The following is a 27,798-nucleotide window of genomic DNA, read 5'->3' on the forward strand; positions in this document are numbered from 1 at the left end:
AGTACCCAGCTGATTGCACACGTGTGGGGCCATTATTGAGAAGTGAAATGTATGTTTGAAAGGGAAATGAGCTGTTATGCAGAACCACAAGCCAGCTGGACTGGACAGCCCCCTGAAGACTTGATCCTACTCCCACTGGAATTGAAAAAGCCTTTGATTAATTTCATTGCGCATTTACACTTCAGTGAAGTCAAGGCTCTCACGTTTCAGAGTAGGCTGCACAGTAATCTGTGTAAGGTGGCTGAGGGCAGTGATTGTCCAAAGCAAGAAACTGATTGGCTAATAGATGCTGTCTTGGCTTCATCACCAGTGCCTGTTCAACACATGGTTATGACATCGATTGCGCTTTGGCGTCATTTGCATATTCAAACCAGTGACATTTGGTAGGTAACCATAACAAGCTGGGGTAAAATGACTGTTCCTGATTCTGTTACAGGAAGGCTGCATGTGTACATGGATGCTCCTCTTCAAGAAGGTGCAAGTGGTTCACTGGGGCACTTTAGCCTGATGCTTGAGAGGAGGAGTCAGGCATAGACCACAGGAGCCAACAGTATCTCTTGAGCAAGTCATGGGAGCGAGAGAACATGAATCCAGTCCATGGAGGTGAGGAGCCAGGCACCGCCCTGAGGGTCCACGAACACACCCCTATGACCCAGGACGGGGAGGAAGGTACCAAGAGTTTGGTCACTGGAGGCGAGGAGTCGGCTGATGTCCTGATGACCCAGCTGTGCCCTCTGAGGCTGGAGGAAGTGGTGGTGACCAAGAATGCTCTACCTGATGGCCTGTTGGAGCATTGCACAGCACAGGCCACTTCTGAAGGTGAGGAGCCATGTGTGTCTGGGAGGGTGAGAGGCCTGTGCGTACAGTATCCACACAATAAACATTAGGTGCTGCAGTGTCTCCAACCAGAAAGATCTCCAAGGAAATGGCATTGGGAGGCCTTGGGCCCAACTGCGTCCTAACTACCAAGGTGCTTGTATGGCCCCAACACCACAGTGCCTTTGAATATCACACAAACATTCACGGATCAGGCTCCAACTTTCAAAGGTGCCGCGGGCACTCAACACCCATTGGCTTTCAGTGGGAATTGGGTTCCTAACCCCCCAGGGAAAATCCCAACCTCAGTCCTCACAGCGCCCCTCTCAGGTGGGGAGGGTTATCATCTCCGCTTTACAGATGGGGAAGTGAAATACTGAGAGAAACTGGGCTGGATTCTCCAGTCTGCCAAGTTCTTTTTGCTGCATGCACCTCCTGGGCTGGAGATGCTCTTTCAGGCATTACCAGACTGTGGTAAAGAAGGAGTGGAGAGGTGGTTAGGGATCATGAGGCTCTACCCACCTCCTAAGGGCCTTTAAGTCAGCAGCATAAGCCACATTCCACTGCAGCTTTATCTTGCACCAGAACGAGGCATCTGAGACTCGGGGAGCTGCGACTGCTCCCGGACAGCCACCTCTCTCCACTGCAGCCAAGTTAAGTGACTTGCCCATGATCACACCAGAAGTCTGTGGCAAAGCTGAGAATTAAATCCTCATCTCTTGATTCCCATTTCTGTGTCTTACATACAAGACTCGCCTCCTCTGAATGCCAGGGAGGGAGGGGCAGCAGGTATTTCTATATTCTTTTTCCCCACCATGCACCCCTTTTAACCAGCTACAGCAGAATTTTACCCTCTCCCTTCTTATCAAATTCAGAAAATTCCAGTGAAGCTTGTGGGACAATAAGGCAGGATGTGGGAGAAAAGGAGGACAAAGTGCAGCCGGCACTGGAGATGATGGCACTGAATGATTGCAATATGGTAGGAACATGCTCCATGTCTCTAGCGCAGAGGTGGGCAAACTACAGCCCGCAGAACCCTCCTGCCCGGCCCCTGAGCTCCTGGTCCGGGAGGCTAGCCCCCGGCCCCTCCCCTGCTGTTCCCCCTCCCTCGCAGCCTCAGTTCACCGCGCCACTGGTGCAATGCTCTCGGTGGCAGCGTAGCTGAGAGCCGCAGCCTGACCCGGTGCTCTGTGCTGCGCAGTGGCAATGCTGGCTCCAGCCGGGCGGCATGGCTCTCTGTCCTGGCGCTCTGGGCAGCGCAGTGAGTGGGCAGGGAGCGGGGGGGTTGGATAGAGAGCAGGGGAGTTTGGGGCGGTGGTCAGGGGGCAGAGGTGTGCACAGGGGTCAGGGCGGTCAGTGGGCGGGGAACAGGGGCGTTGAATGGGGGCAGGGGTTCCCAGGGGGCAATCAGGAAGGAAAGGGGGGGTTGGATGGGGCAGCAGGGGGGCATTCGGGGCAGGGATTCCGGGGGCAGTCAGGGGACAGGTAGAAGGGGTGGTTGGACGGGGCAGAGGTCCCTGGGCGGCAGTCAGGAATGAGAGGAGGAGTTGGATGGGGCGGTGGAGGACAGTCAGGGGACAGGGAGCAGGGGGGTGGATGGGCCAGGAGTCCCAGGGGGGCTGTCAGGGAACAGGGGGGTTGGATGGGGGCGAGAAGCAGGGCGGGTCGGATAGGCGGCAGGGGCCGGGCCACGCCTGGCTGTTTGGGGAGGCACAGCCTCCCCTAACCGGCCCTCCATACAGTTTCAGAAACCCAATGTGGCCCTCAGGCCAAAAAGTTTGCCCGCCCCTGCTGTAATGTCTCTCTCCCCTCACACTTCTATGCACTTTAATCCAACCATCCCATGACATTTATCATGCACGCAATCCAGCTAGGCATTTATGCAGTGCTTCTAAGTGCCTAAGGTTCTGACCTCATTCCATCCACTCAGCGCACACATTCAGGGGCCAAGTAATTTGATTTCTGATTTTACTTCTGGGGGGGGGGGCAGGGGTGCACTTGTGTATTTAATAATTGCTTCACAACAGAGAATGTGTGAATCTTCAGGAGGTGTTTTGATGGGAGCAGTGTCTAATGACTGATGTTTGTCTCCTTTCCATACTTATATCACATGTTCTTTCCTTGCTTGGGTGGGTCCACGATCCATGAAGGAACTTGACAGGGGTATCAGCAGGCACGAACAGAAAACGAACTCCCTTCACAGCCAGAAACTCATGGTTGTCAAGCAGATTGTGGTGAGTAAGATCTGCCCATGTGACAGAGTGGGATGGATGAGCTATATCTAGAATTTCAAGGAATGCTGCTCCTAACCTGCCTTACGACAGCACAGATGACACAGGCGTGGGCTCAGACAGAGCTCAGACACTCCAGAAGCAATGAGCTGTGTTATCCATGTTATCCAAATAAAGGTGCTCATTGAATAACCAGAAAGGTTAGTATAGAGGGAGGTGGTAGCTATAAAGGGCCACACATGGGTGGTGAGTTTTCCTGACACGGGGACACTGTTCCAATGCATGTCTTTGTGTATTTAATTTGGAAGGACTCTACTGCAAGCGCCATACAAAAGCCAGAACACTTAGCATTATATCGTCACAAAGGAGATCCCACCGGCCCACCTGTGCCGCCCAGGCAGCAGCAGACCAGTCTGGCACCAGGTCAAACTTTCGGGCAAACCACCTCTCAGTTCAAGGGATCTCTTCCCCTGGGGCGAGGGAGTTAATGCAGAATCCAAGAGGCAGCACAGAAAATGGTCAAAAATAAACCAACTGGAATAAATGAGCCTTGCAGAGTACTTTAGAGGGAGCCAGTGAGTGGCTCTGGCCTACATCTCCTGTGGTAAATTCCTCAGCAGAGGACTCTCCACTGAGAAAGCTCCATCCCTGGCTTAGCTAGAGAATGGACTTGCCCCAGCTCACTTTGACTGTCAAGCATGGACACAAGGCAAGAGGGTCAGAGAGGGCTGCTCATTATGCTTTTTTTCACTTGGGGGCCTGGTTGGGACTTTGGTCTGGCCTTGGGGGTCAGCTACCCCCCTGTGCTCTCTGGAGATTGGGGTCACCCCCTTGTTAGGGCAGAGGGACAAACACTGGGGTTGGCAGGGCTGCTGGGAGCTCATCACTACATTTATCTCCTCTGAGATTCACAGAAGCATATTAAATCGCTGCCGCAGGATTCTCTGGACTTGCGCTCCAGTGCCGTGCGCCGTCAGGGGATGCTGCTCATCACAGACTGCAGGTACTTGGATGTCTCACCCTGACTCTGTGGAGCCAGCAGTCCCAACCTCCCAGGAGGGACGTCCAGCTCCCATTGCCGAGCATTCAGAGGGACGGAACGGGGAGCACTCACCTTGCTCGCCGTCTGGCTGGGTGGGTTGTTCAGACTGACATGGAGGATCTTGAATCCAAGCACTGTGAATGGCGTCTGAATGGAGTCTCCCCTCCCACTCTGTTCAGATGTTTGCAGAGGTTCCCCTGTGAGTATGGGCTAATCCTCTCCCCAGCAAAGATACAGGATGCCAGAATAGCCACACCCCTGCTGCTTTCCCCAATGCCAGTCCTATACTCTGCCAGCAGACGAGGAAATGTGGTCTCCCGGTTATGGCCCTGGACTGGCACTCTGGAGGCTGGATCACTTCCTGGCTCTGCCACAGACTCCTGAGTGGGCAAGTCGGTGCTTCAATTTCCTGTCTGTAAACGGGAGTAGTAATGATACTTCCTCTGCCAGTTTTGGGTAATTAGATTGTAAGCTCTTTTGGGCAGGGCCTGTCTCTAACTATGTATGGGGGCCACTGGGGCCCAAATCTCAGTTATGGCCTCTAGGCACGACTGTAACACAAATAACAATAATATTAATTAGCCCGGTCCCTGCTGTTCTCATCCATGCTGCTCCTTTATGCCGAAAGCATTAGCACAAACCTCTGTCAGCCACGTTTTCCCTTCCTTTCTCACGGTCCCACAGTGACAGAAATGAAAGCCCTGGTGCCCCTTCCACAGCAGGAATGCCAATGGGTGCTTATTTTTCTGCTAGCAAAGTGAAGCCGCCTCTGGAAGGTAAAGAGAAGTTGGATGTGGTTATTGTCTGCGTTGCCAGCATCTTTGCCCTGCCCTCAATCGAGGCCTTGCAAAGGCAGGAAGGCCACAAAGTAAATGTGAAGGTAATTCATTGTCCTCCTCTGAGCACATTGCCTCTGTGTCCTTTGGTTGATTTACACCCACTCCCTTGGCTTGCCTAGAATCTGAATCTGAATCCTTCCTGCACCATCAAATGTTGCTTAGGCACAAACAAGGCTCGGCCATCCCTGTGTATCCTGGGCCATTCTCTGCATGTCCTCCATGTGTTACGTCCCATAAGGGTCCCTCTCAAGGTCCTGTTTGATGGAGGGGTTCTTTAAGGCAGCCCCTTTCCTGTGTTCCTCCAGCTGCCCAATGGCACACCTTCCATGGCAGACACGCTGGCTTCATTCTTAACACATGGCCCAGATAATTCCGTCTTTTTTTCTGCAGAACTTTGGGAAGTTGTGTTTCTGTAGCTTAACTCCTTTCTAGGAGAATAGGTGGTTGGCCTATCACTTGACTCCCAACCTGGAGGACCCATGGGCTGCTTTTCATCTGGTCCCCAGCCTTTGACTTGTCCAGCTTGGGTGTCCCTCCCAGGAGTTGCAGCTCTAACCACCATAGCTCACAGGATCTTTGGTGCGCACAAGCCTTCCCAGCACATCAAAGTTCTTTCTCCAGGGAAGTTTGGTTTGCCTAGAGCTGATTAAAAAAGCTTTCCCCCTGGTGTCTGGTGCGTAAGAGGCATGTGCATTGTGTGAGGTGGAAAAAAGACTGGAGATAACAGAGCAAGGAGGAGCTCTCTCCACCCTGCTGAGACAATTACACACTGAAGCTGAGTCCTTGCTGGGCTTTGGGTCACGAACAGTGTCCAGAGCCCAGTGATTGTGTTGCAACTTCCCTGTCCTATGCCATGCTGCAGATAGAGCCCTCTTCTGAGAATGACCAAGAATCTGGTTTCATATCAGGCCTTCTGGCAGTAACAGCCAATGGAGGGGTCTGAAGCAGAGATTGTAAAGTGTGTGTGCGGTGTCACAAGACCCCCACAGACAGGCTCCTAGACGTCACAGGCTTTGTCTGATGCCAAGTGCTGCGGCTCTTCTTTGTCTTTTCAGGATTTGTACAACCAGACTGTGGATGCCCTGGAAGTGATGCTGAGAGCTCTCCTGTCAGAGAAGCCAAACCCAGCTGAACTGCAGAACTTCTTGGATGTAAGCAGCATTGAGCTGGTACGGGCAGAGGGTGGGGGAAGTGTGATCTTGTGGCGGTGTGAGGAGTGGAGGGTACGAGGGAGAGACGGGAGGGTTTGTGTTTCTGTTGTCTCTCGAATGGGACCCTACATCTTGCTCCATAGAGCGGAGATCACGTGTAGTGTTAGCTGCTTTAGGGCAGTAGAAAAAAGTCATTTCAATTGAAAACAAGGGAAAGGAAATCTGATATAGCTTTTCAGTAGGCTCGTCCTGTTCTTCACAGCCAAGGACTCCCTTTGTCCTTCCTTCCAGTCGCTGACAGCTATGGCAAGGCTCTCCCTTTCCCCTGTCCCTCTCTCAGAGGAATGGAAATGGAAGGTGGGTCTCTAGCATCAGATTGTGGAGCATTAACTCTGGGGTCTCCTGTCTAGCTGGGCGAGTTTGAAACCAGAAGCGAAATAGCAAAGACTCTCACCCTCCTTCCTACAGAAGCTATCAGACCTGGAAAAGTAGGAATGGCTCTCAGGTGCAGAGGGACCCACTCCTCCCTTCCTCTCCAGAGGGATTGAGTGATCCACGGATGGGGGAGTGGTATTCAGAGGAGACTCACTCCCTTGCTTCCTACCTAGAAAGTCCCTGAGGCCCAGGGATGGGGAGGATTGTGAGATCTACCTGAGTCTTATCTGACTTTCTGGACATGACAAAGGGTTCAGAAGGAGAATGGGACCAGCCCTTTGGAGGGATGGAATACTGCAGCAGTCCCTCAACACAGTAGGCTGATTACAGGACACTGCAATCCTGATGAACACAGGGGTGAACCGTATGGTGCTAAAGCCAGATTTACCTCTTTATAGGGGTATGTGTCAGGGGGATTGTCTGTGACACAAATCCTGCAAGGGAGCAGGACTCAGACAGCCTGTCTGGTTAATACTGTGGTGATCAGGTCAGAGAGAGATCAGCTTTCGGGGTTCACTGCAACACATGCCCCTGTTCTGCAGTTTCTAACACAGGCCTCCCTTGCTTATTCCTGCAGCACTTGGCCCACTGGATGACATCAGAGAAAGCTCATGAGCGAGCGAGGGCTGTGAAAACCAGTGTTTGCCTGTTACAAGCGGCAGTCGAGCATCCTAAGTTCTGTGTGAGTGATCTCTGACCCCTGGTAGCCTGATGCCATGCTCTCTTCCCCTTGTGTGGCACATTTATGGCTACTGATGACAGGTTCTCTTTGTCCACCAAACCACCATACCGTTTCCTTCCCCCTTTGATTTTCACTCAGATGTCACACGAGTTCCCCAGGCTGGGGCTCCTGATTGGACGGCTGGCCCTGCGTGTTGGTGACCCGGAGAAGGAGATTGGCCGCCAGGCTATGGAAGGCTTGTATTTCCTCTACTCCCTCATGTGGTGCCAAAAGGGTAAGAGGGGGCTTTCCAAACGCAGAGGACCCAAAGCTCCTGCCTGTGTACAGCTGGACATGAACCCTAACACGATGATGAGTCCCTGTAGGAACAGGTGTCTTCTTGGAGAACTAGGCTAGAACACAGCTTGTAAGCAGACGACCGTCTTCCCTTCTCTATGCTATAAATGGACTAGTTTAGAAACCCCAATAGGTCTTTAGGTGAGAGCCCACTAGGGACTTTGCTGCTGCTGCTGTTGATTTTCTGTGGAAGGTGCTCAGATGCTGTGTCGGTGGGTGGCACTATAATACTCATGGAGGGATGGATGGAGAGCAGGGCCACTGTTAATGAAGGTTACATTTAAAAGGGGTATATTTTGTAAAGGGGGGTAAGGGCAGAGAATGCCACAGGAACTAAGCTATCTGTAGGTCACTGTGAGTGCGTAATGTTTTGAGGGAAAGAACCAGTGAAGAATATTCTCTAGGGAATAGGATAAGGCTGTTAGATATTTTCCATGGTAGGGTGTTTGTTACGCAACAGACCTGCTGCTCCATCAAGCGCTGTGACTTCAAGCCTGAAGTGCAGCTATGGTTCAGGAACATGAATGAGAATGGGAGGAAGCCAGTCTTTTAAGAGCAAAATGGGAAGCCTTTCAAACACAGAATCATAGAAATGAAGGGCTGGAAGGGACCTTGAGAATCATGAAGTTCAGCTCTCTGCACTGAAGCAAGACTGAGTACACTTAGACCATCCCTGACAGGTGTTTGTCCAACCTGTTCTTAAAAACCTCCAAGGATGGGGATTCCACAGCCTCCCTTGGAAGCTTATTCCAGAGCTTAGCTGTGTTTAGAGTTAGAAAGTTTTTCTTAATATTACCCTAAATCTCCCTTGCAGCAGATTAAGCCCATTACTTGTCATACCTGCAGTGAGCATGGAGAACAATTCATCACCACCCTCTTTATAACAGCCCTTAACATATTTGTTATCAGGTCCCCTCCTCAGTCTTCTTATCTCAAACATGCCCAGTTTTTTTTTAACCTTTCCTCATATAAAAGGTTTAGAAAAGCTGACCTCTTTTTTTGTTGCTCTCCTCTGGACTCTCTCCACCTTTCCCAAACGTATTGTCTTCTCCTAGAACCTGAGAGGAAGATGGGGTCTGTGACAGCAATGCTACATCAAATGCCCAAAGAGATCTTGGGTATCTACGAGCCCACCAGGACTTGTCAGAACATCTCTGAAATTGTTAAGGTGAATCCTCAACACAGCCAGAAATACTTTTCATTACACCCTGCATGTGTGTTCCCAGTGTTGTGCCTCTTCATATACAGTGCAGAGCGGAGCAGGCTGAAAATAGGAATTTCTGACCTGTGGAAAATTCTGATATTTCAACATTTTTCATCCCAATTTGGGATGAAAAATTTAAATATCAACATTTTTCACAGAATGGAAAGTTCCAAATTATTTCAATTTGGAAATGTCAAAATACTTCATTTTGGCTCAGTTTGACATTGAATTGCATCCAGCTGCCACAGTGCTTCATGGGAGTTGTAGTTCGGGTGCCTCTTGCCCCCATTCCATTTCATAGTCCAGGATCCCCAGGTGGATTACATTTCCCGTAATGCACTGTGGCAGTTCAGCCAGAGGAGGATCCGGGGTGCATCATGGGAGTTGTAACCCAGCCCATATTGGAAAATGGGGGGCACCTGAACTCCCATGAGATAGTGCAGCAGCACGGGTGGATACAGATTAATGTCAAACTGAAATATTTCAATTTTTTTTCTTGTGAGGAAAAAAATAATTTTCTGGAAAAATTGAACAGAAAATTCCTGACCAGCTGTTGCTCAGAGCCTGTCAGCCATAATACTTTCCTTTCATCTATATTTTACATAATAACTACCTGTCCTTTATCTAAGGCTCAGTGAGCACAAAAGAAGATACCTATGAAGCTTGGTTGGCCTCACTGACTGAATAGTTTGAACTAGTGACTAAACAATATCTACGGGAGTATTTGGTTTGAAGCAGTGACTAAATAATACTCCCAAGGGTATTTGTTTACAGGATCCCATACACGCAGCTCAGGAAAAAGTCAAAGGTTGAACGCATCACACACCAGAGCAGTTGAGCTCTTGTGAAGCATTGGTAAGGTTGAATGGCCTTGAAATTGTTGGAGGCAGCTCATTCTTAAATAAGTTGAAAAAAGCCAAACTTGTCCTTGTCTGGATTCTGCTTATCAATTGTGCCAGCGGCAGAGTTGGTGTCCAGCTGGGTCACCTACATCAGGTGCTTTGGTTGTGTTCTTCCAGGGATTTGGACAATTTCTCAGCCCAGACCAGATGGCAGACCTTCTCCTGACAGCTGTAGAAAGCCTGAAGAAGGCCAATGAGAGCACCATTGAAGCATCAAAGACTATTCTGAATGTAATCCTGGAGAAGTACAAGCATAAGATACAGATGAAGGTATTAGGCTCTTGGGAGTTGGGGAGCATTTAGAATCTCCTGTCCTGGGGTACTGTCAGCGGGACTCTTTCTTCATTGTGATGCTGATATTTTAAGTGTTGCAAGTGGACTGTCTAAAGCTGGGAAATGAGCCTTTGTTCCATTGTCTCGGGACTTGAAGACTGCATCTGGAAGCACAAGGGGTTCTCTTCAAGCTGTTGCAGTTCCCTCTTGTTCTGGTTAAAGAAGTCCTACTGATTTGCTCTTCAACTTTGTTTGTAGCTATCAATCTCTCCTACAAAAGACTAGAAAATCTATCATTGGGAACACTCCTGCCTTGGCAAGGAGAAGGACCAGGCAAAGTTAGAGGTCTTCTATAATGATGCTTGATGTGCTCTCCAGGAAGGTGGAATTGCTCTCATTAATAGTGTCTGCCCTATTATGCTCTGATTCTTACCCCAGAAGGAACCCCTTACACATGTGCACGCACACACACTCTAAGCTGTATTGTTTTCTTCTAGGTGCCAAAGATTGTGGACAGAATCCACTCCCAGCTCAGAGCCATCCATCATTCCCATGGCAGACAGGTAGTGATGATGGCCTTATGCCTCCTGGCTCGTGCTTTCATGGAAGAAGTGTCCACAGCCCTTCTAAAATGTCCGCTTCCACTGGACAGGTATGAAACTTCCTAATGACCGGGATACTGACAGCTCATTCTTTGGATTCCTTATTCTTTCCTCTCCTCCTGAGAGGTCTCAGACTGGCAGTAACTTCCTTGCTGTGCAGAAAATGTCTTTCTTGCAAGGTTAGATTACACCACTAACCACTGAGAAATGATACCCCCTCTGGCTTCCATCCCATAATGGCACGAATCACAGATTTGCCCAGATGCCTTATGTGACATTTACTAACTATGCTATTCGATGTGTGTCACTCGCTTGCTTGCAATGAGTGGAAGGGGGGAAATCCCACAGAGGAGAGCACCTGAGGCTAAATTCTCCGTCTGCAGAACTGGCGCATGACCACACATACAGCTTCCTGTGCCTGAAAAACAAAAATCTGCATGTGTACATGGGTTCTTGTGTGCACTGGTACCATTGTCTCCAGAGGCTGAACATGCTCTCCCTAGACTCAGGGTGCCTCTAACCACAACTTAAAATTCTCAGTAGTTGGGGGGGAAAAAATCAGAGTAGATGGCTGAAGTCCACTGCCCCTGCCCCCCCGCCCACAGCTACCGTCAGATATAGTCCCAAAACATGATTTCCCCAGGCCATTGAATAACCCTCTTCGACCCGTATCCTATCTCCTCCCCAGACAGCCAGGGTAAAAGATGGGCTTTGCGGTGTGTTCCAAAGGGTGACCAGTCCAGGCTGCAGCAGACCAAGAGGGAAAATCCATTCCACAACTTCCACTGTTCTGTATCAAGGGTGTTGCAGCTTGAGGGCTTTCAGAATCTGCAGCTATGGCAATATGTTATGGGGAGAGATGGACTCCCAGGTAACCCAGAAGTACAGGGTTTTCTTTGTTGGTACCCATGATGGGTTCCCCCCGGGAACTTCCAGGGAGTGCCACCTGGAAGTGGGGTACCACTTAGCCCCCTTGACCCACCAGCCTGGGCTCTCTTTTACACTGCACTGCTGTGACACACTCGCTCCAGCCTGTACTTTCACCAACACACATGCAGGTAGGGACACACCCAGCTGCAGTTACATGCAGATACTCTGACTAGCTACTGCATGGGAAGACTCCAGCTAGGGTACTTCCCAGCTATTCAGGCACACACCTCCTCTGGAGTGTAAACCCAAAATTATACCATCTTGCGCTGCACAGGAAACTGTACAGCGTAAGCTCATGAAATTCGCCCCCTCCTTCAATGTGGAGAGGAAATGCAACAGTTTTCTGCCCCGAGTTATGACTTCCACACACTGGGGACACACTAGTTTTAGATAAAGCAAAACCAAGCTTATTAACTACAAAAGATAGATTTTAAGTGATTATAAGGGATAGCAAACAAATCAAAGCAGATTACCTAGCAAATAAACAAAAAGCGCAACCTAAGTGTAATGTACTACATAGCTTGATATGAATAGCAAATTCTCACCATAAGTGATGATACAAGCAGGCTGTAGATTCTTAAGGGGCAAGCTGCACTTGCTTACAGCTTGAAATCCCCAGGTGTTCTATTCACAGGCTAAAAATCCCTTTAGTCTGGGTCCAGCACTTCCCACAGTTCAGTCTTTGTTCCTCAGCTGTTTCCAGGAGTCTCCTTGGGTGGGGGAGTTAGTGAAGAACTCTGATGATGTCACTCCCCTGCTTATATCGCTTTTGCATATGGAAGGAATCCTTTGTTTCAAAGTTTGGTTCCCACGCCAGTCAGTGGAAAAATACTGACACCCCAAGATGGAGTCCAGCACCAGGTGACCAGGTCACATATACCTGTAGCGTCACAGCAGCTATTCCTTGGAGGCTGTCTGTAGCATCCTCAGGAAGGTGCCCCAGGTGGGAGATAAGCTTCTCCGAAGGCCTATTGTTCTCTCTAATGGCTCATTAACTTGAATGGGCCCTTCCCAGCCAGCCATCTAGACTGAGAGGCTTTTGCTTAGTGGGTGTTCCCCAGGTGTAAACACATTAGAAATACAGATACATAGTCAATATTCCTGACTTCAGATACAAAAATGATACATGCATACAAATAGGATAATCATATTCCGCAAATCATAGCGTTTTCAATGATATCTCACGTGACCTATCTTGCATAAAATGCATCATAATTGTGTCATAATCGTATCATCATAATATCACTGTGAAGAATATGGGGTTCAGTGTCACAGTACCAACACCCTGGAATTCCACTTGGAAGCCCACGTGCAGCTCCTAGAACACCAAGGTGATGTGCTTGCAGTGTCGAGCTCCATTCAGGAAATGAACTGCTGCATTCTGGACCAACTTTCGCTCCTGAATGGTATCAAGATGTAGCCCCAAGAGGCAAGTGGATTACAGGCGTCTAACCTCAAGGTGACAGATAAGATCAGCAAAGTGCCCATGTCCAAACTAAAGGTCACACTTGGCTTACCAAGCAAGAGGAGAAAGCCCTTTGGCATGGCTGTGCCCTGGGCTTCAGGAGTAGCCTTGAGTCTAGTACGACCCCAGAGCAGTACACTGACTCAAAAATAATGGTCGTCCCTCATTGAGCTTAGTGGAGGTGATGTGATTCTAGTCAGTTTTTCTGGTTGTGTCCCACAACCTTCCAACAATCTCTCTGCCCTGTCTGGGCTGAATCTCAGCCAGCTCGGCCTCATCCAAGCTCAAGTCTCCTGTAGACCTGGGGCCATCCAGTCCCCTTCACCAGCGAATCAGCTGTAATGATGATGATATCCAGCTGGGTATTGTCCACAAAGAGCTGGCACCATTGCCCATGTTTCTTTTGTCACCCACCTAGCAGCCTTGTGTACACATGAAACAAGAAGTGTGGGCAGAACTCTACAGTATTCCACAGAAAATCAGTCTGGGGGGTGGACAAACTATTCACCGTAATCACTCTCTCAGCCATGCCATGTATATAGGAGCAAAGCCACTTCAAATGGGTTCCATCTGCTCCTAAGCACACTTCATGATCAACCATATCGAAGGCAGCTGACTGACCTAATAAAATCCATGTGGACATGTTGTCTTCAGTTGTAGCCAAGAGACAATCAGCCAGTGCCACTTGTGCAGCTTCAGTCCCATACCCAGTTCTAAACCCAGGGTGAAGGGAATCTAAAGACTACAAATATTGTCATAGGTGCTTTGTCTCCACCTCCATGACGATCCTTCCCAGGAGTGGGAGATTCCATACCGGTGGTAGCAGGACACAGTGGGCTAGGAGCCCCCGCGCATTGCAGGAAGTAATGGTCTGTTCATGGCAAGGGTGTATTTGTGATTGTACATCCCCCAGCCCAATGTAGACACTAGGTCTGCAGCGTGGTGAGGTATATGTGTAGAACCAGCAGTCATCTGTGAAAACCCCACATGCATGTGTGTGACCTGAATGTATCTTTTAGGTAAAAAACATGGCTGGTTATCTTCTAGCAGACTGCAGGTCTGACAGTGGTCTCAGCCCACCATGTTATCTCAAGGTGATGGAACATGTAACATGGGTCACTTACTGCTTTAGGTACATAGTTTTGTTTTCTTGGTATCTGGGATGAGGCCCCACTGTAGTCACCATCACTCCGATGGAGCCCTGACCCTAGCTTAGATGTCAATTGTCCAGTCAGACTGTAGTGTTGGCAGAGCTATGTGTATCCGATCCAGCATGCAACTGTCTGTCTCAACTCGTAGAGATGCAGCTGGGATGTGGAGAACACTGGCCAAAACAGAGGCAATCTGTCACTCCCACAGACTTCTGGATGTGCTGCTGAAGGAGCTGCAGGAGAGGCCAAGCACCTCTGAGGATAAAGCCTTCTTCATACCTATAGCTGTAAGAAACAATTCACACATGACTCTCCTCTTCCTTCAAAGAGGAGAGAGGTCTACGTCTGAGGGATGTATTGCTGTGAATTCTCCCTGGGGAAGGGATGGGGAGAGCTGCCCTGTATCTCTGGCAGAGCCCTGAAAATGCTCCCGTTTTCCATTTCTTTGCCTTCCTCAGGAAATGCTGTGTCCCAGACACCAACTGTCTTGTCATACATGGCTGGACAAAGCTCCCTGTGGAGCCCATTTAGCTACTACTTAATGACCTGGAGAGGACTCACTGGTGCCATTCCCTCTGCTTCCGCAACAGGGACTGAGCAGTCAGTCTCCTCCCACTGTCTGCAGCACTCCACTTCCTCCCTCTCCTCTTTTCTCCTGCTCAGGGTCCAAGCAGGCTCGCTCCTGCCTTCATTGTCAGAGGGTAGGTGCACTGCCTCCCATCTCCATAGTGCTTCCTCTCTCCAAGGCCTGAGCACCCCACTTTGGTAGCAGCCCCAGATATAGCTGGTCCTGGTCAGTAGGACTCAAAGCATTTTCCAAAGGAAGTCAGTATCATTATCCCCATTTCACAGATGGGGAAACTGAGGCACAGAGTGTGGCAGTGACTTGCCTAAAGTCACCCAGTAGGCCAGTGGCAGATCTGGGAACAGAATCCAGGCTTCCTGAATCCGAGTCCAGTGCTCTGTCCATTAGGCCACGCTGCCTCTTCTTTGGCATTGAAACCCTGGTCTCCTGCGTGGCAATGCAGAGCATTAAGCGAACGGGTGGGGGTACCATGACAAAACAATGCAACCTCTTCTTACTGGCAAAGCCCTGGGCTAAGCAGCCTTGCTGGGGTCCATGCAACCGAGGACTGGATAGGAAATAGAAGTGCTGGGGAGAGGCAGAGGATTTTACCTGCATTTGTTTCCTTCCTTCAGGCAGCCAGTGCTCTGTGCGAGGTGTTATCTGTATCCATGTGCACACAGATGGTGACACGCTTCTATCCCCGCCTCCTGATGGCCCTGCTTGTTCAGGTGCACTATAGCATTGGGCTCAGCCTGTCCGACAGTGGGGTCTCCAGGAAGGAGCTCCTCCCTGCATGGTAACTACTGAAAGGTCGAGATGCTAACTGTATATATCAGACTCCTCCCCGGGTTCAGCTGCCTGGATAGGTTACTTGTCATCATGTTCCAGGCCTTTTATGGCCTGTCCCCACCCTCCCTATCATACAAGCATAAGAATGGCCATACTTGGTCAGACCAAAGGTCCATCTAGCCCCGTATCCTGTCTTCCAACAGTGGCCAGTGCCAGGTGCCCCAGAGGGAATGAACAGAACAGATAATTATCAAGTGATCCATCCCCTGTTGCCCATTCCCAGCTTCTGGCACACAGAGACTAGGGACACCATCCCTTATCCATATCATCTTTCATTCACTATTGAGAGGTCGACTCTTACCTCCAGTCAGCCCCCAGTGCCAGCCTCCGTCAAACAAGCACCTTCACTGACCCTCTCACCTGGGTGGCGTTCCGCATACACATCCGCCAAGCTACTTCCAATCCCTTCTTTAAACGCTCCTTTGCCACAATGCCGACAAAAAGCTCGACAGCAGTCAGGCTGCTGGGGTGCTGAGACCACTGCCTGCCATGCGGCCTGGGATTGGCTCATTGTTTGCTTGGCTCTGTCTGTCTGCCTTGTCTCATGCTGAGATGTAACCTGTTTGGGGCAGAGACCATCTTTCACTTCTTGCTTTGTACAGCGCCTAGCACAATGGGGTCCTGGTCCAGGACTGGGGCTCCTGGGTGCTACCGTAATACAAATAAATAATTATCTATAGGACTCTATCGTAGCTCCATGCTTTCCATACGCTCACTCCAGTGAAGCCACCCCTCAGCACCCCAATGCTCCTCCCTCTTACAAGCAGTGATGTTACAGCTCCGTGCACGTGTGCTGTGCAGGGCGGGGTGTCACTGATATAGCGGAGTTTTGTGTATGTGCAGTACGCTTACACGCAGCATGGTGTTGGGCTCAACGGCTCAGTTATAGCAGTGCAGGTACAGCATGGGAGCCGTGTGGGCTTGGCCTTGGAGGTCTCGTGTGCAGTACCGGGCTGGCCATGCTGCCTGTTTTAGGCCTCAGTGCCGTGACTGTGCATTGGACATGCAGGGCAGGGTTGGGGTTGCCATCTCCATGACATCGCAGTGTACTGCGAGTCCCGTCTTGACACAATGCAGGTATCTGGGGGGATGGGATAGAGGATTGCTCTGAGCAAGGCCAGTGTTGCTTTAATATGGGTTTTACTCTGAATGCAGCTGTGTTGTGAAGACCGTGAAGACCCTTCTCCTAAAAATGGGATGCCACTATGAGTTCACCTCTGTTGAGAAGGAGGGAGGCTGGGAACTGCTCACTAGCTCTGAGGAGCACCATCGCGGGGTAGGCCTGCTTGCAAGGTGAGAGGCAAGAGCTTTGCTCTCGCCAGATCTCCCCATTCTTCCCTTCTGCCAACTTCCCCCCATCCCTCCCTTCTGCCAACTTCCCCACACACACACCCCGCTGACTCACCTCCTCCGTAATAAGGGCATCTGTTTGCTCCCACAGAGCCATGGTCCACTATTCTTGCTGTGAGCTGTGGCGGATCTTGTACCTTCTGGTCCCGTTCCTCGAACGAGGTGATAAACAGCACAAGCTCACAGCGATGGCCTTTTTCATTGAGGTAAAAGTTATTGGCTTGCATCTATTGTGGTACAAAAGACCATGAGCTGCATCTTCCCTTTCTAGGCTCATCAGCTGACCTCAAACTCCAAGTGTCTCCTATATCTGATTCACTGAGCATTTGGGGAAAGCCTGGATAGCCTTTGAGAGTGTTCAAGAGACTATGTGCGTGTGTCAGAAATAGCGATAATACTTTGCCCTTCTGCAGCATCTTCCTTCTGAGGATCTCAAGGCCCTTTGAACATTTCTCCCCACCGCAGCACATTGAGGTAGATGAGTGTTATCAACCCCATTTTACAGATGGGGAAACTGCGTCAACAAGGCCTTAACTCCCCAAGTCACATAAAGAAGTCTGTGGCAGAGACCAGAATAGAAACCTTTTAGTCCTGTGCTTTGGTTTGTGCTCCCTCTCTTTTCCTAAATGTAGGTTTATAGTATGTAAGTATCTTTTATAGACAGGCCAAAATTCTCAAATGTGGGTACCTAGCTTTGAGTACCCACTCTGTCTTTAGGCACCTGAATAAGTAGCCCAATTTTCATAAGTGCTGAGCACCCGGAGTTCCCAGTGCAGTCTGTAGTTGCAGGAGCTCAGCACCTCTGAAAATCAAGCTGCTTAATTGAGTCCCTAAATATGGAATTAGATGCCCACCTTTAAGCACCCATGTTTGAGAATTTTCGCCTTTAGGACAGTCAAGCACCTTCGTAATGGCAAATTATTTTGAAATGTTTGTCCAGTGTGTATCCCAAGTGCCTTTTTCCTTTTGCAAAATGTGTGTATAGTTCCAACTCTTATTGCCACCTGCTGCTACAGCTCATACCTGACCTACAGATTTTTCATTGTTCGAACTAAGGAGAAGAATGTTTGTAAATTTCCTTTACCTTGTGATGGATGTTTATAGTTCTAAGAGAATCTAACGACTAGCCATGGTTTTACTGAGATGGAGGGATTAGAGAGACAGCCCTTGAGCTCTTAGGTACTGTGGTAAGCATAGTAGAAATACCTCTAAATAAATATTAGCAGTGAGCACTCTGTAGAAACAAAATAGGAGCATTTGGTGCCAAGGTGAAGACATTAAACGTTCTCCTTGAGAACTAATCACCAGTTCCCTTGTAACTGCTGGGGGGCTGGAATGGGAGGAGCCAGTATTGACCTACACTTAGGGTTCCAAAGTGAAGCTCAGCCCTAGTCTATTGCAAACTCCCCTGGACTTGGTTGGGGCCAGAATTTCATGGCTGGTGCTTGCATGGGAACAACAAAGCTGTTGCACAGCAGAAAGGGGATGTGGCCAGCACGCTGACTCCCACACATGAGTGAGTGGTCTGAGATCATTGCTTGGGTAGCATATGATTCACCTGCATAATCTCAAAAATCTCGTTATGTCAGCCCAAGGAATGGGCATCATGCCCACTGCAGACACAAGGGACGGTTTTTGCACTTGTTGTTGGTGCATGGAATAGACTTCATGCCCACTGAGGGATAGTCTATAAACATATGGAATGAAATTCTTACCTGCCTTGAGCACAAGGAGCAGGCTTCATTCCCCTCTAGGCATGGAAATAGACTTCATGCATGCTGGAGCATTTACAACAATTTCATGGTAATGTTCATCCAGAGAACAGACAGACAGCCCTCTGTTTTACAGCCTGTAATTGGCCTGCTCTTTGTGTTTTTAGCTTCTCCATATGCCACAGGCAAAGCGGCTCCCAGAAAAATATTCTGTGATCCGTCTGCTGAAAGGACTGACTGACCCAGATCCAATTATCCGAGCGTTGTGCGTCAAAGGACTGATCACCATGGCAGACTGGCCAGGGAAGGTGAGATGGAATCCATTTCATTACGCAGTCAATATCTGTGTAATTGCTCCGGAAGTATCAGTAACACTAGTAGAAATCTAGAGTAACTCTCTCAGCACTAAGAAACTACTGCTGATGGAAATGAAACAGATTCCATTCCTGTTGGTGCAGAACTAAAACTGCTGGCCTGGACCAAGGCTAGGTGAACAGCATCTAGAATTGCTCCAGATCCCACCCTTTCAAAGCAGGCCCAGAACCATTTACCTGGATCTGGGATCAGTGAGCAGCATTTAATATTGCTTCAGATCTCAGCTTTGCAAAGCATATAAAAAAACCTTTTAACTGGATGGACTTGAAAGTGCTACTATGGATATCAGTGAAACTTTCAAGGAAGAGGCATGTTCTCATTGATAGGGCACTACCAAATTCATGTCCATTTTGGTCAATTTCACAGTCATCGGAATTAAAAAACGTAAATTTCATTATTTCACCTATTCAAATCTGAAATTTCATGGTGTTGTAATTGTAGAGGTCCAGACCCAAAAAGGAGTTGGTGGGAGTGGGGGGGTCCGCAAAGTTATGGAAGAGGGGTTGCACTACTGCTTCTGTGCTGTTGCTGCGGTGGTGCTGCCTTCAGAGCTGGGCAGCTGGAGAGCGGTGGCTGCTGGCCAGGAGCCCAGCTCTAAAGGCAGAGCTGCCATCAGCAATAGCGCAGAAGTAAGGATGGTATGGTGTGGTCTTGCCACCCTTACTTCTGCGCTGTTGCCTGCAGAGCTGGACCCTCAGTCAGCAGCTGCCACTCTCCGGCCACCCAGCTCTGAAGGCAGCAGTGCAGAAGTAAGGGTGGCAATACAGTGACCCCCCTAAAATAACGACCCCACCCCCACCACTCCCTCTTGGGTCAGGACCCCCAATTTGAGAAACACTGGTCTCCCCCTTAAAATCTATAGTAAAGGGTAAAAGCACACAAAAGACCAGAATTCATGGGGGAGATCAGATTTCATGGTCTGTGACACGTTTTTCATGGCCATGAATTTTGTAAGGCCCTGCTCATTGGGTATCTAACACTGCACACTAGAGACAGGGTAGGAAATAAATTTCTGCATTACCAGATAAAATGCAATCTGAGAACTGTTTATGGATTATAGCAGTAGTTTTCAACCTGTGGCCCACAAACCCCTGGGGATCCATGGACTATGTCTAAGGGGTCTGTGAAAGATTGTTGATTACTTAGAATAGTGGTTATCAACTTGTTGTCTGCGGACCCCTGGGGGTCCATAGACTATGTCTAAGATTTGTAAAGGGGTCTGCACCTCCATTCAAAATGTCTTAGAGGTCCACAAATGGAAAAAAAGGTTGAAAACCACGGGATTATATTAAAGAGGACTAGTATTATACATTTATATACAAACGTGAGCAGAAATCAGTCATTTCATTAGCAATGAAATAAACACAAAAGGGAAAAGAAAACCTCATGTCAGCTTTGTTTCAAAGGGTTTTTATTATTGTTTGCCTCCTGTATTCACACATGGTGAGCCAAAAAAAGCCTCACACCATAGCTATGACAAAGAAGTGAATTGGGGAGGGGAAAGAATGTGATGTAGGCTGTAATTTTCAGGGAACAGGGTATGAATTCTGTGGAAAGTCCATTTTAAGCTAACCTTGCCATTTTCTTGAGGGCTTTTTCAGTATTTGGAAAAATTCTCTGATAATTAATGTCTCACATTGATTGTTTTCTTTTTAAACTGAAAGCCAGAATCCTTGGTGAGACAGTGTGGGGTGGTTACTGCATCAACTTCTTCTGTATAGGAGATAAATGTCCTGGTGCCAGCCATGATAAACAGCTTGTGTGGAGTGGACGGGAGGCTGGTTGTGGAGGCTCTTGCTGATGTGAAGAAGATTCTCAGAGGCTTGGATGGAGCAAGTTATGTTGGCTGCATCACCAGTCCCCTTAGGCTCCTCTTTGATGATGTAAGACAACAGTAAAAAGAAAAGGAGGACTTGTGGCACTTTAGTGTGAAAGGGCTGAGGGAAGGGGAGGTGAGGAGCATGTCCATTGCACACCAGCACTCAGTTGTATCAAATAACAGAAATGAAACAATGTCACTCTTCCTGTTTTCATTCCCTTCATTCTTGTTTCTGCCCCACCACATTTGTGTTGTGCCTGTCCCAGCCCAGTGGACCCTGCTGTCTCTGACTTGGAGGCACAGGCCATGCTGTAGCCATGCCTAACAGGTTAGGCCCCTACTGTAGCATGTGATGGGGGCTGTTCATGGTGTGATACTCACATGCTACAGCTGCGCATGTTGTACATAGCATATTCAATTACACAACACACTTTGTGCAACCGAAGGAGTCGCAGGGTTGAAAGAAGAGCAATTTCAGCTCTTATCATATATACTGACCTGTGAAGTGCTGAGTGCCCTCAACTGTGATTGATGAAGTCAGTAGGAGATGAGGGACTCAGCACCTTGAAGGATCAAGCCCTGTATCTGTATAGCATGCATCGCGAACACCACGTTGCACAGCTTTCCCTTACCAAAAAGGGAGGCTGTGTGTGTGATACATTATGGCGGGGTTCTTAAACTTCATTGCACCACGACCCCCTTCTGACAACAAAAATTACTACAGGACCCCAGGAACGGGGACCAAAGCTTAAGCCTGCCCAAGTCCCACCACCCTCAGGTGGGGCTGGGGAGGCAAAGCCAAAGCTCCACTGCCCCAGGTAGGAACGGCCAAAGCCGAAGCCCAAGGGCTTCAGCCCCAGGCAACCGTAGCCCCGCTGCCCAGGGCTGAAGCCATTGGGCTTGGGCTTTGGCCCTGGGCCCCAGTAAGTCTAAGCGAGCCCTAGCGACCCCATTAAAAAGGGATCGTGACCCACTTTGGGAGTCCCGACTCACAGCTCAAGAACTGCTGAATTATGGGAAATGTAGTCCAACTCGGGATCTTGGCCCATAGAGGAGAATGGGAATACAAGGCGCAGACTACAATTCCTGTGGAGCACTGCAATTCCCATTTTCCGCTGAAATCTTTTGGCCAACATTTTTCAATCAAAAAACACATTTTCCACAGAAATTTTTTGTGAAAAAAATTGTTTTGTCAAAAACCCTGATGTGGATCATGGAGCAGCATAAACAGTCCAGTAATTTTCATTACAAACCAAGAGGAGTACAACAGTTCACTAAAAAGACCCCTGTCTTGTTGACTTCCTCTGTTTGTGTGTCTCTCAGGAGAGAGCGAATGTGCGTTCTGCTGCCATTTCCTTGTTTGGAAAAATGGTCAAGAAGGTGAAGAAGAGTCGGGGGCTTATGAAAGAGGAGGATGTCTTGGACAGCTTGATCCCATTACTTCTGCACCTGCAAGAGGGCAACCCTGACATGGCTGAGGCAAGTTCCTACAGTCATTTAGCTCCGAGCCTCAATCATCACTATCCCCAGACACCTCTTTCTCCTGCTCCACCTTTCAATGTAGAATCTTCTCCTAATCTATCTACTCTAATGTGTTTCCTTCTGGAAAAAACTTAGAGCTTCCCTATCACCTTGTGAAGAAGAAATTCCAGAAGATTCATTTTCATTGCAGGTTATTAACAGTTGGAAAATATTGCCAATTTCCAGTCTTTTAACTGTGGGAACTCCATCCTGTCTTGTAGAAATGTAAGAATGCCTTGGATGAATGTTCTCGACTCCTGGAATGGAGACTACCTAAACAGGTGGGCAACAGGAAGGCCTGGCACAATCACCAAGAAGATGTGGATGAAATCTGTCAGTACCTTGTAAGTAATCTCTGCGTTCATTGTTAGAACTGTGTGTTGATTTGGTTGAGGGAGGGTTTACACAGAGTAAGATACCCATTTATCAGGCTGTGCGGGTAGGGTCATGAGGGATTGTGTAGGGTCATCCCTGTCATTAAGCTTTCATTCTGTGCATTATTGATGTCTTAGGTGAAGACACGTCAAGAAAATGTCCAAAGGTTCTTGTTCCAAAGCCAGTGCTACCTCAGCAGCACACACCCCTCTTTACGAAGGGCTGCAGCCATGTTCATAGGTAAATACAGAAGAATTTGCATTTCTTTAGCCAATTCCATAGAAGCACTTTTTCAGTCTGTTGCGCTGTTCCCTCTAGTAGTGCAAGTTAATTGCTTTTTGCCAGATACCCTGATTTCTTGACCTTATAGGATTTAGTATTGGGTGCAATACAGAAACAGGAGTCACTCCTGGATTTTATGCTATCAGAATACCCCTAAGGGCTCCACCCATCAGCAACTAATCCTGTGGGCACCTCCAAAATTCCCCTGGATGCTCCTATAGAAATTTCTCTACAAAAATGTATGTCATCATCTTGAAAGCCAGCCTCTCAGTATGACCCCAATCCAAAGCTCATTGGAGTCAGTGGAAAGACTCCAGTTGACTTCAGTGGGCTTTTTGATCAAGTCCTATCTCCTTAGCTTTTCCATCTCAGGATTTAGGAACTTGTCCAAATACCTGAGGGCATCCTTGTGAGAAAGACAAAAACTGTGGAAGTCCCTATTGGAGGGTGGGAGAGTAATGGGAATGCCCTGCTTTTAATGGCATGTTCAGGGTTCCTGGTTATGCACATGGACAACATGATGGAAATGAAAGATTTGGACATCATAAGTAATGGTAAGTAAAGACTTCATTTTTAAATTCCTGTGGCCTTGGATGAGTATGTGTGTGTCTGAGTGTGTATGTGTGTCTGAGGAGGCACTGGGATTTATATGCACAAAGATCAGTACTCTTGCTGTGCAAGGAACTGTATAAATAGTATCGGTGATAGTTTGACTCTATACCTCTTCTTCCTCTATGCTTTATTCTTGTTGGCACCCCTGCTCGCATGTGTTTGACTACCACTTCTATCAACACTGATGACTCTCAAATCCACTCTGGATCTCTCAAAGTTCAGTCTCTTTTTTTACACATACTCCAACATCTTATATTGTTTGGCTCACCATTAATTCAAAACTCAGTATAATGAGAACTAAACTCTTCTATTCCCTTTTTCCAATGTTGTAGGCAACACCACCATCCTTCTTGTCAACCAGACCTGTAACCTTGAATCATCTTTGTCTCCTCTCCAGTGTCCATGCTATGACCAAATCAGGTTGCTGCTTCTTCCATCACTCTTCAAAATTCTGCTTCTTCCTTTCTGCTCTGATAGCAAAAGCACTTGCCTACTCCCTAATCCTCTCCCAGACTGATAACGGCAAACTCCTTCTGTCTGGTCCCTTGCATACTCAGTTTATTCCCCGTCCAATCCATCCAAAATCCTGAACCAAAACCATCTCTGTGTTATGACTGTATCATCCCCTTTCTTAGAATGCCTCCACTAGCTCCCCTTCACCTTCCACATCTGTCAAGTTTCCTTCCCCACTCTGAACTCTAGGGTACAGATGTGGGGACCTGCATGAAAGACCCCCTAAGCTTATTCTTACCAGCTTAGGTTAAAACTTCCCCAAGGTACAAATTTTTACCTTTTGTCCTTGGACCTTATGCTGCCACCACCAAGCGTGTTAAACAAAGAACAGGGAAAGAGCCCACTTGGAGACGTCTTCCCCCCAAAATATCCCCCAAGCCCTACACCCCCTTTCCTGGGGAAGGCTTGATAAGAATCCTTACCAATTTGCATAGGTGAACACAGACCCAAACCATTGGATCTTAGGAACAATGAAAAAGCAATCAGGTTCATAAAAGAAGAATTTTAGTTAAAGAAAAAGCAAAAGAATCACCTCTGTAATCAGGATGGTGAATATCTTACAGAGTAGTTAGATTCAAAACATAGAGATTCCCTCTAGGCAAAACCTTAAGTTACAAAGAGACACAAAAACAGGAATATACATTCCATTCAGCACAACTTATCTTATCAGCCATTTAAACAAAACAGAATCTAACGCATATCTAACTCGATTGCTTATTAACCCTTTACAGGAGTTCTGACCTGCGTTCCTGCTCTGTTCCGGGCAAAAGCATCACACACACAGACAGACCCTTTGTCCCCCCCCAGCTTTGAAAGTATCTTGTCTCCTCATTGGTCATTTTGGTCAGGTGCCAGCAAGGTTATCTTAGCTTCTTAACCCGTTACAGGTGAAAGGGTTTTTCCTCTGGCCAGGAGGGATTTAAAGGTGGTTAGCCTTGCCTTTATATTTATGACAATATCAAATTCAAGCTTCTTTCAAAGCCTTACATCAGTCAGCCCCAAAGTGTATATTTGATTTGATCTCCTTTCATGCACCATCTCCACTACTGTGCCACCGTCATCAGCTTGGATGCCCCTTTTTTAATTTTCCCACTACTGCCTTTGTAAGTTCTTCCATGCTCCTTGGGGTGGCTGTCTGTCTAGATATTTTTATCCCATGCACCAGAGTGGCATCTGAGCATTCATAGATGTGTCCATGCCTCATGGAGTTAATGTGAGATCTTATTAATGTAACCATTTTCCTAGCTCTTCCCTTCCCCCCACCTACTCCCCTTTTATTATCCTCACTTGTTGTGTTATGTCTGAACTTATGCATCAATCCTGCAAGTTGTTCCTCGTGATCTGATTACTGTGCTCATGCAGAATCCCATTGACTTCAGTAAAGCTCCCTGCAGGTGGAGGCATCTGCCCCCATGGAACAACTTGCAGTACTGAGGCCTTATATCATAATTTCTTCAGGACCTGCACAGTGTCTAGACTAGTTTCTGTGAAGCACCCAGCACATGTTTAGGCATCAAGCATAACAAAGTCCTGTCAGGCAAGTACTTTTAAGTACTTTATGGTAGTGTTCCGTGGGTGCTGCCGATGAGTAGGAGGATGCAGAGGATCTAGCCGGGGGGGGGGGGGGGGGATATATGTTACAGGTGCTGTAGATGAGGGGGAAATGCAGGGCTTTAGGAATGGTATTTCAGACAGCTGAATGTGAATATGCAAAGACCCCGGTGTGCGGTGCATATCTGGATATAAATGGTTTTTATGACAGTTCTGTAGTTTCCAGTAAACATTTTGTCTTTTGTTTCAGCTCTCGGGGGCTTAATACATGACCCTGAGGCGTCCGTGTGTATCTTTGCTGCTCAGGCACGTGAACGTGTCCTGGCAGTTTACTGGAAATTAAAGTACGGCCTGGCTGAGCAACACAAAGTGAACAGTGACTCTGCTGAGAAACACAAAAGCCCCCCAAATCCTCCTCCTACCGAAAGCACCTCATCCAGGCTGTTCAATGCCCTCAACCTCTGGAAATTAGCTGCCAAGCACTAACTGGCTCAAAAAGAAAGCCAGGGCTTATGCCCCACTAAGCCCCATGCAGACACAGCCAGACTCTGATTATTTTTCTCAACGTGGGCTGCCTGCTCTGTTTTCCCACCAGAGGGAAAATCAAAGGGACTCTGGAAGGGTCATTAACATGCCAAAGAAAGTGAACTGAACATGGGTAATAAAGAGCATTGGGAGTTTACTGCGAACAAAGCCTGCCAGGCAATCTTGACTTCTTTTCTGGAGCAGAATTATAGTGTTGGTGGGTGTTGGCCACATGTAATAGCTGGATGTTAGTGCCCAGTGCCTTCCTCAGAGAGCGTCTCTGGTTTCTTTACTCACTGAGCTCTCTGCTGCCCAGCTATCAGTTGAGAGCTTTCTTGACCCACACAGTTGGGGTGGTTTCTTACCACCCCCACCAAGGGTAGAGCTGTTCCTGTGGGGGAGCAGGCTTCACTCTTCCAGGGCAGTATCTGGACCTGACTCTATGCATTTGTTTCCCCCTCTGGGTTTTCCTCATTGGTTGTTGTGTTTGGGGGGCAGGAGATATTCCCTCTCTTTGCTCCTGTCCCTAGGACTGAGAGGGAGCTGGCCCTGTTTGTGGGGATGGGGGGAGAAGAGGGGCTGTGTCTCAGCCCTGTCCCTAGGTGGGGAGGTGTCCCTGTCCCCCAGATCCTAGGTTTGTGGAGGGGAGAGAGGGGAAGCAGGTACTCAGCCCTATCCCTAGGCAGTTGGGGAGCTGTCTCTGACCCTAGGCTGGGGGTGGGGGGAGTGGTCCCTAGGTGGGTATGACATAGCAGGAACTCTCCCTAACCTGCGGGGAAGCTGTTCCTGGGTTTTTATGGGGCGGCGGGAGCGGTCCCTGACCCCAGGCGGGGAGGGCGGTGGGGCTGTCCCGGGGTTTGCAGGGGGCGGCGGGAGCGGTCCCTGACCCCAGGCGGGGGGTGGGGGGGGGCTGTCCCGGGGTTTGCAGGGGGCGGCGGGAGCGGTCCCTGACCCCAGGCGGGGGGGCTGTCCCGGGGTTTGCAGGGGGCGGCGGGAGCGGTCCCTGACCCCAGGCGGGGGGTGGGGGGGGGCTGTCCCGGGGTTTGCAGGGGGCGGCGGGAGCGGTCCCTGACCCCAGGCGGGGGGGCTGTCCCGGGGTTTGCAGGGGGCGGCGGGAGCGGTCCCTGACCCCAGGCGGGGGGTGGGGGGGGGCTGTCCCGGGGTTTGCAGGGGGCGGCGGGAGCGGTCCCTGACCCCAGGCGGGGGGTGGGGGGGGGCTGTCCCGGGGTTTGCAGGGGGCGGCGGGAGCGGTCCCTGACCCCAGGCGGGGGGTGGGGGGGGCTGTCCCGGGGTTTGCAGGGGGCGGCGGGAGCGGTCCCTGACCCCAGGCGGGGGGTGGGGGGGGCTGTCCCGGGGTTTGCAGGGGGCGGCGGGAGCGGTCCCTGAGCCCAGGCGGGGAGGGCGATGGGGCTGTCCCGGGGTTTGCAGGGGGCGGCGGGAGCGGTCCCTGACCCCAGGCGGGGGGTGGGGGGGGGCTGTCCCGGGGTTTGCAGGGGGCGGCGGGAGCGGTCCCTGACCCCAGGCGGGGGGTGGGGGGGGGCTGTCCCGGGGTTTGCAGGGGGCGGCGGGAGCGGTCCCTGACCCCAGGCGGGGGGTGGGGGGGGGCTGTCCCGGGGTTTGCAGGGGGCGGCGGGAGCGGTCCCTGACCCCAGGCGGGGGGTGGGGGGGGGCTGTCCCGGGGTTTGCA

General features: G+C 49.4%; 1 protein-coding gene across 3 annotated transcripts; it reads left to right on the forward strand.

Annotated features, from left to right (window-relative positions):
* Window positions 1–447: 447 nt before the first annotated feature.
* Window positions 448–26,249, forward strand: MROH7 (maestro heat like repeat family member 7). 3 transcript variants are annotated; one of them, XM_073357605.1, is made up of 22 exons: window positions 448–819; window positions 1,692–1,795; window positions 2,967–3,050; window positions 3,962–4,050; window positions 4,843–4,969; window positions 5,984–6,079; window positions 7,092–7,196; window positions 7,335–7,470; window positions 8,588–8,700; window positions 9,756–9,908; window positions 10,409–10,563; window positions 14,208–14,346; window positions 15,260–15,423; window positions 16,632–16,769; window positions 16,918–17,032; window positions 18,706–18,846; window positions 20,635–20,796; window positions 22,056–22,211; window positions 22,475–22,597; window positions 22,766–22,868; window positions 23,402–23,464; window positions 25,837–26,249. In XM_073357605.1, the coding sequence occupies exons 1-22, from the start codon at window positions 585–587 to the stop codon at window positions 26,070–26,072; spliced, it is 2,937 nt and encodes a 978-aa protein (XP_073213706.1). In that variant the 5' UTR covers window positions 448–584; the 3' UTR covers window positions 26,073–26,249. The 3 variants fall into 3 exon arrangements, with proteins under 3 accessions (XP_073213706.1, XP_073213707.1, XP_073213708.1); XM_073357606.1 differs by lacking the exon at window positions 23,402–23,464; XM_073357607.1 differs by lacking the exons at window positions 22,766–22,868; window positions 23,402–23,464 and having other exon boundaries at window positions 25,837–25,931.
* Window positions 26,250–27,798: the final 1,549 nt, after the last annotated feature.

Source organism: Lepidochelys kempii, chromosome 8 (genome assembly GCF_965140265.1).
Source record: "Lepidochelys kempii isolate rLepKem1 chromosome 8, rLepKem1.hap2, whole genome shotgun sequence".
Classification (NCBI taxonomy): domain Eukaryota; kingdom Metazoa; phylum Chordata; order Testudines; family Cheloniidae; genus Lepidochelys; species Lepidochelys kempii.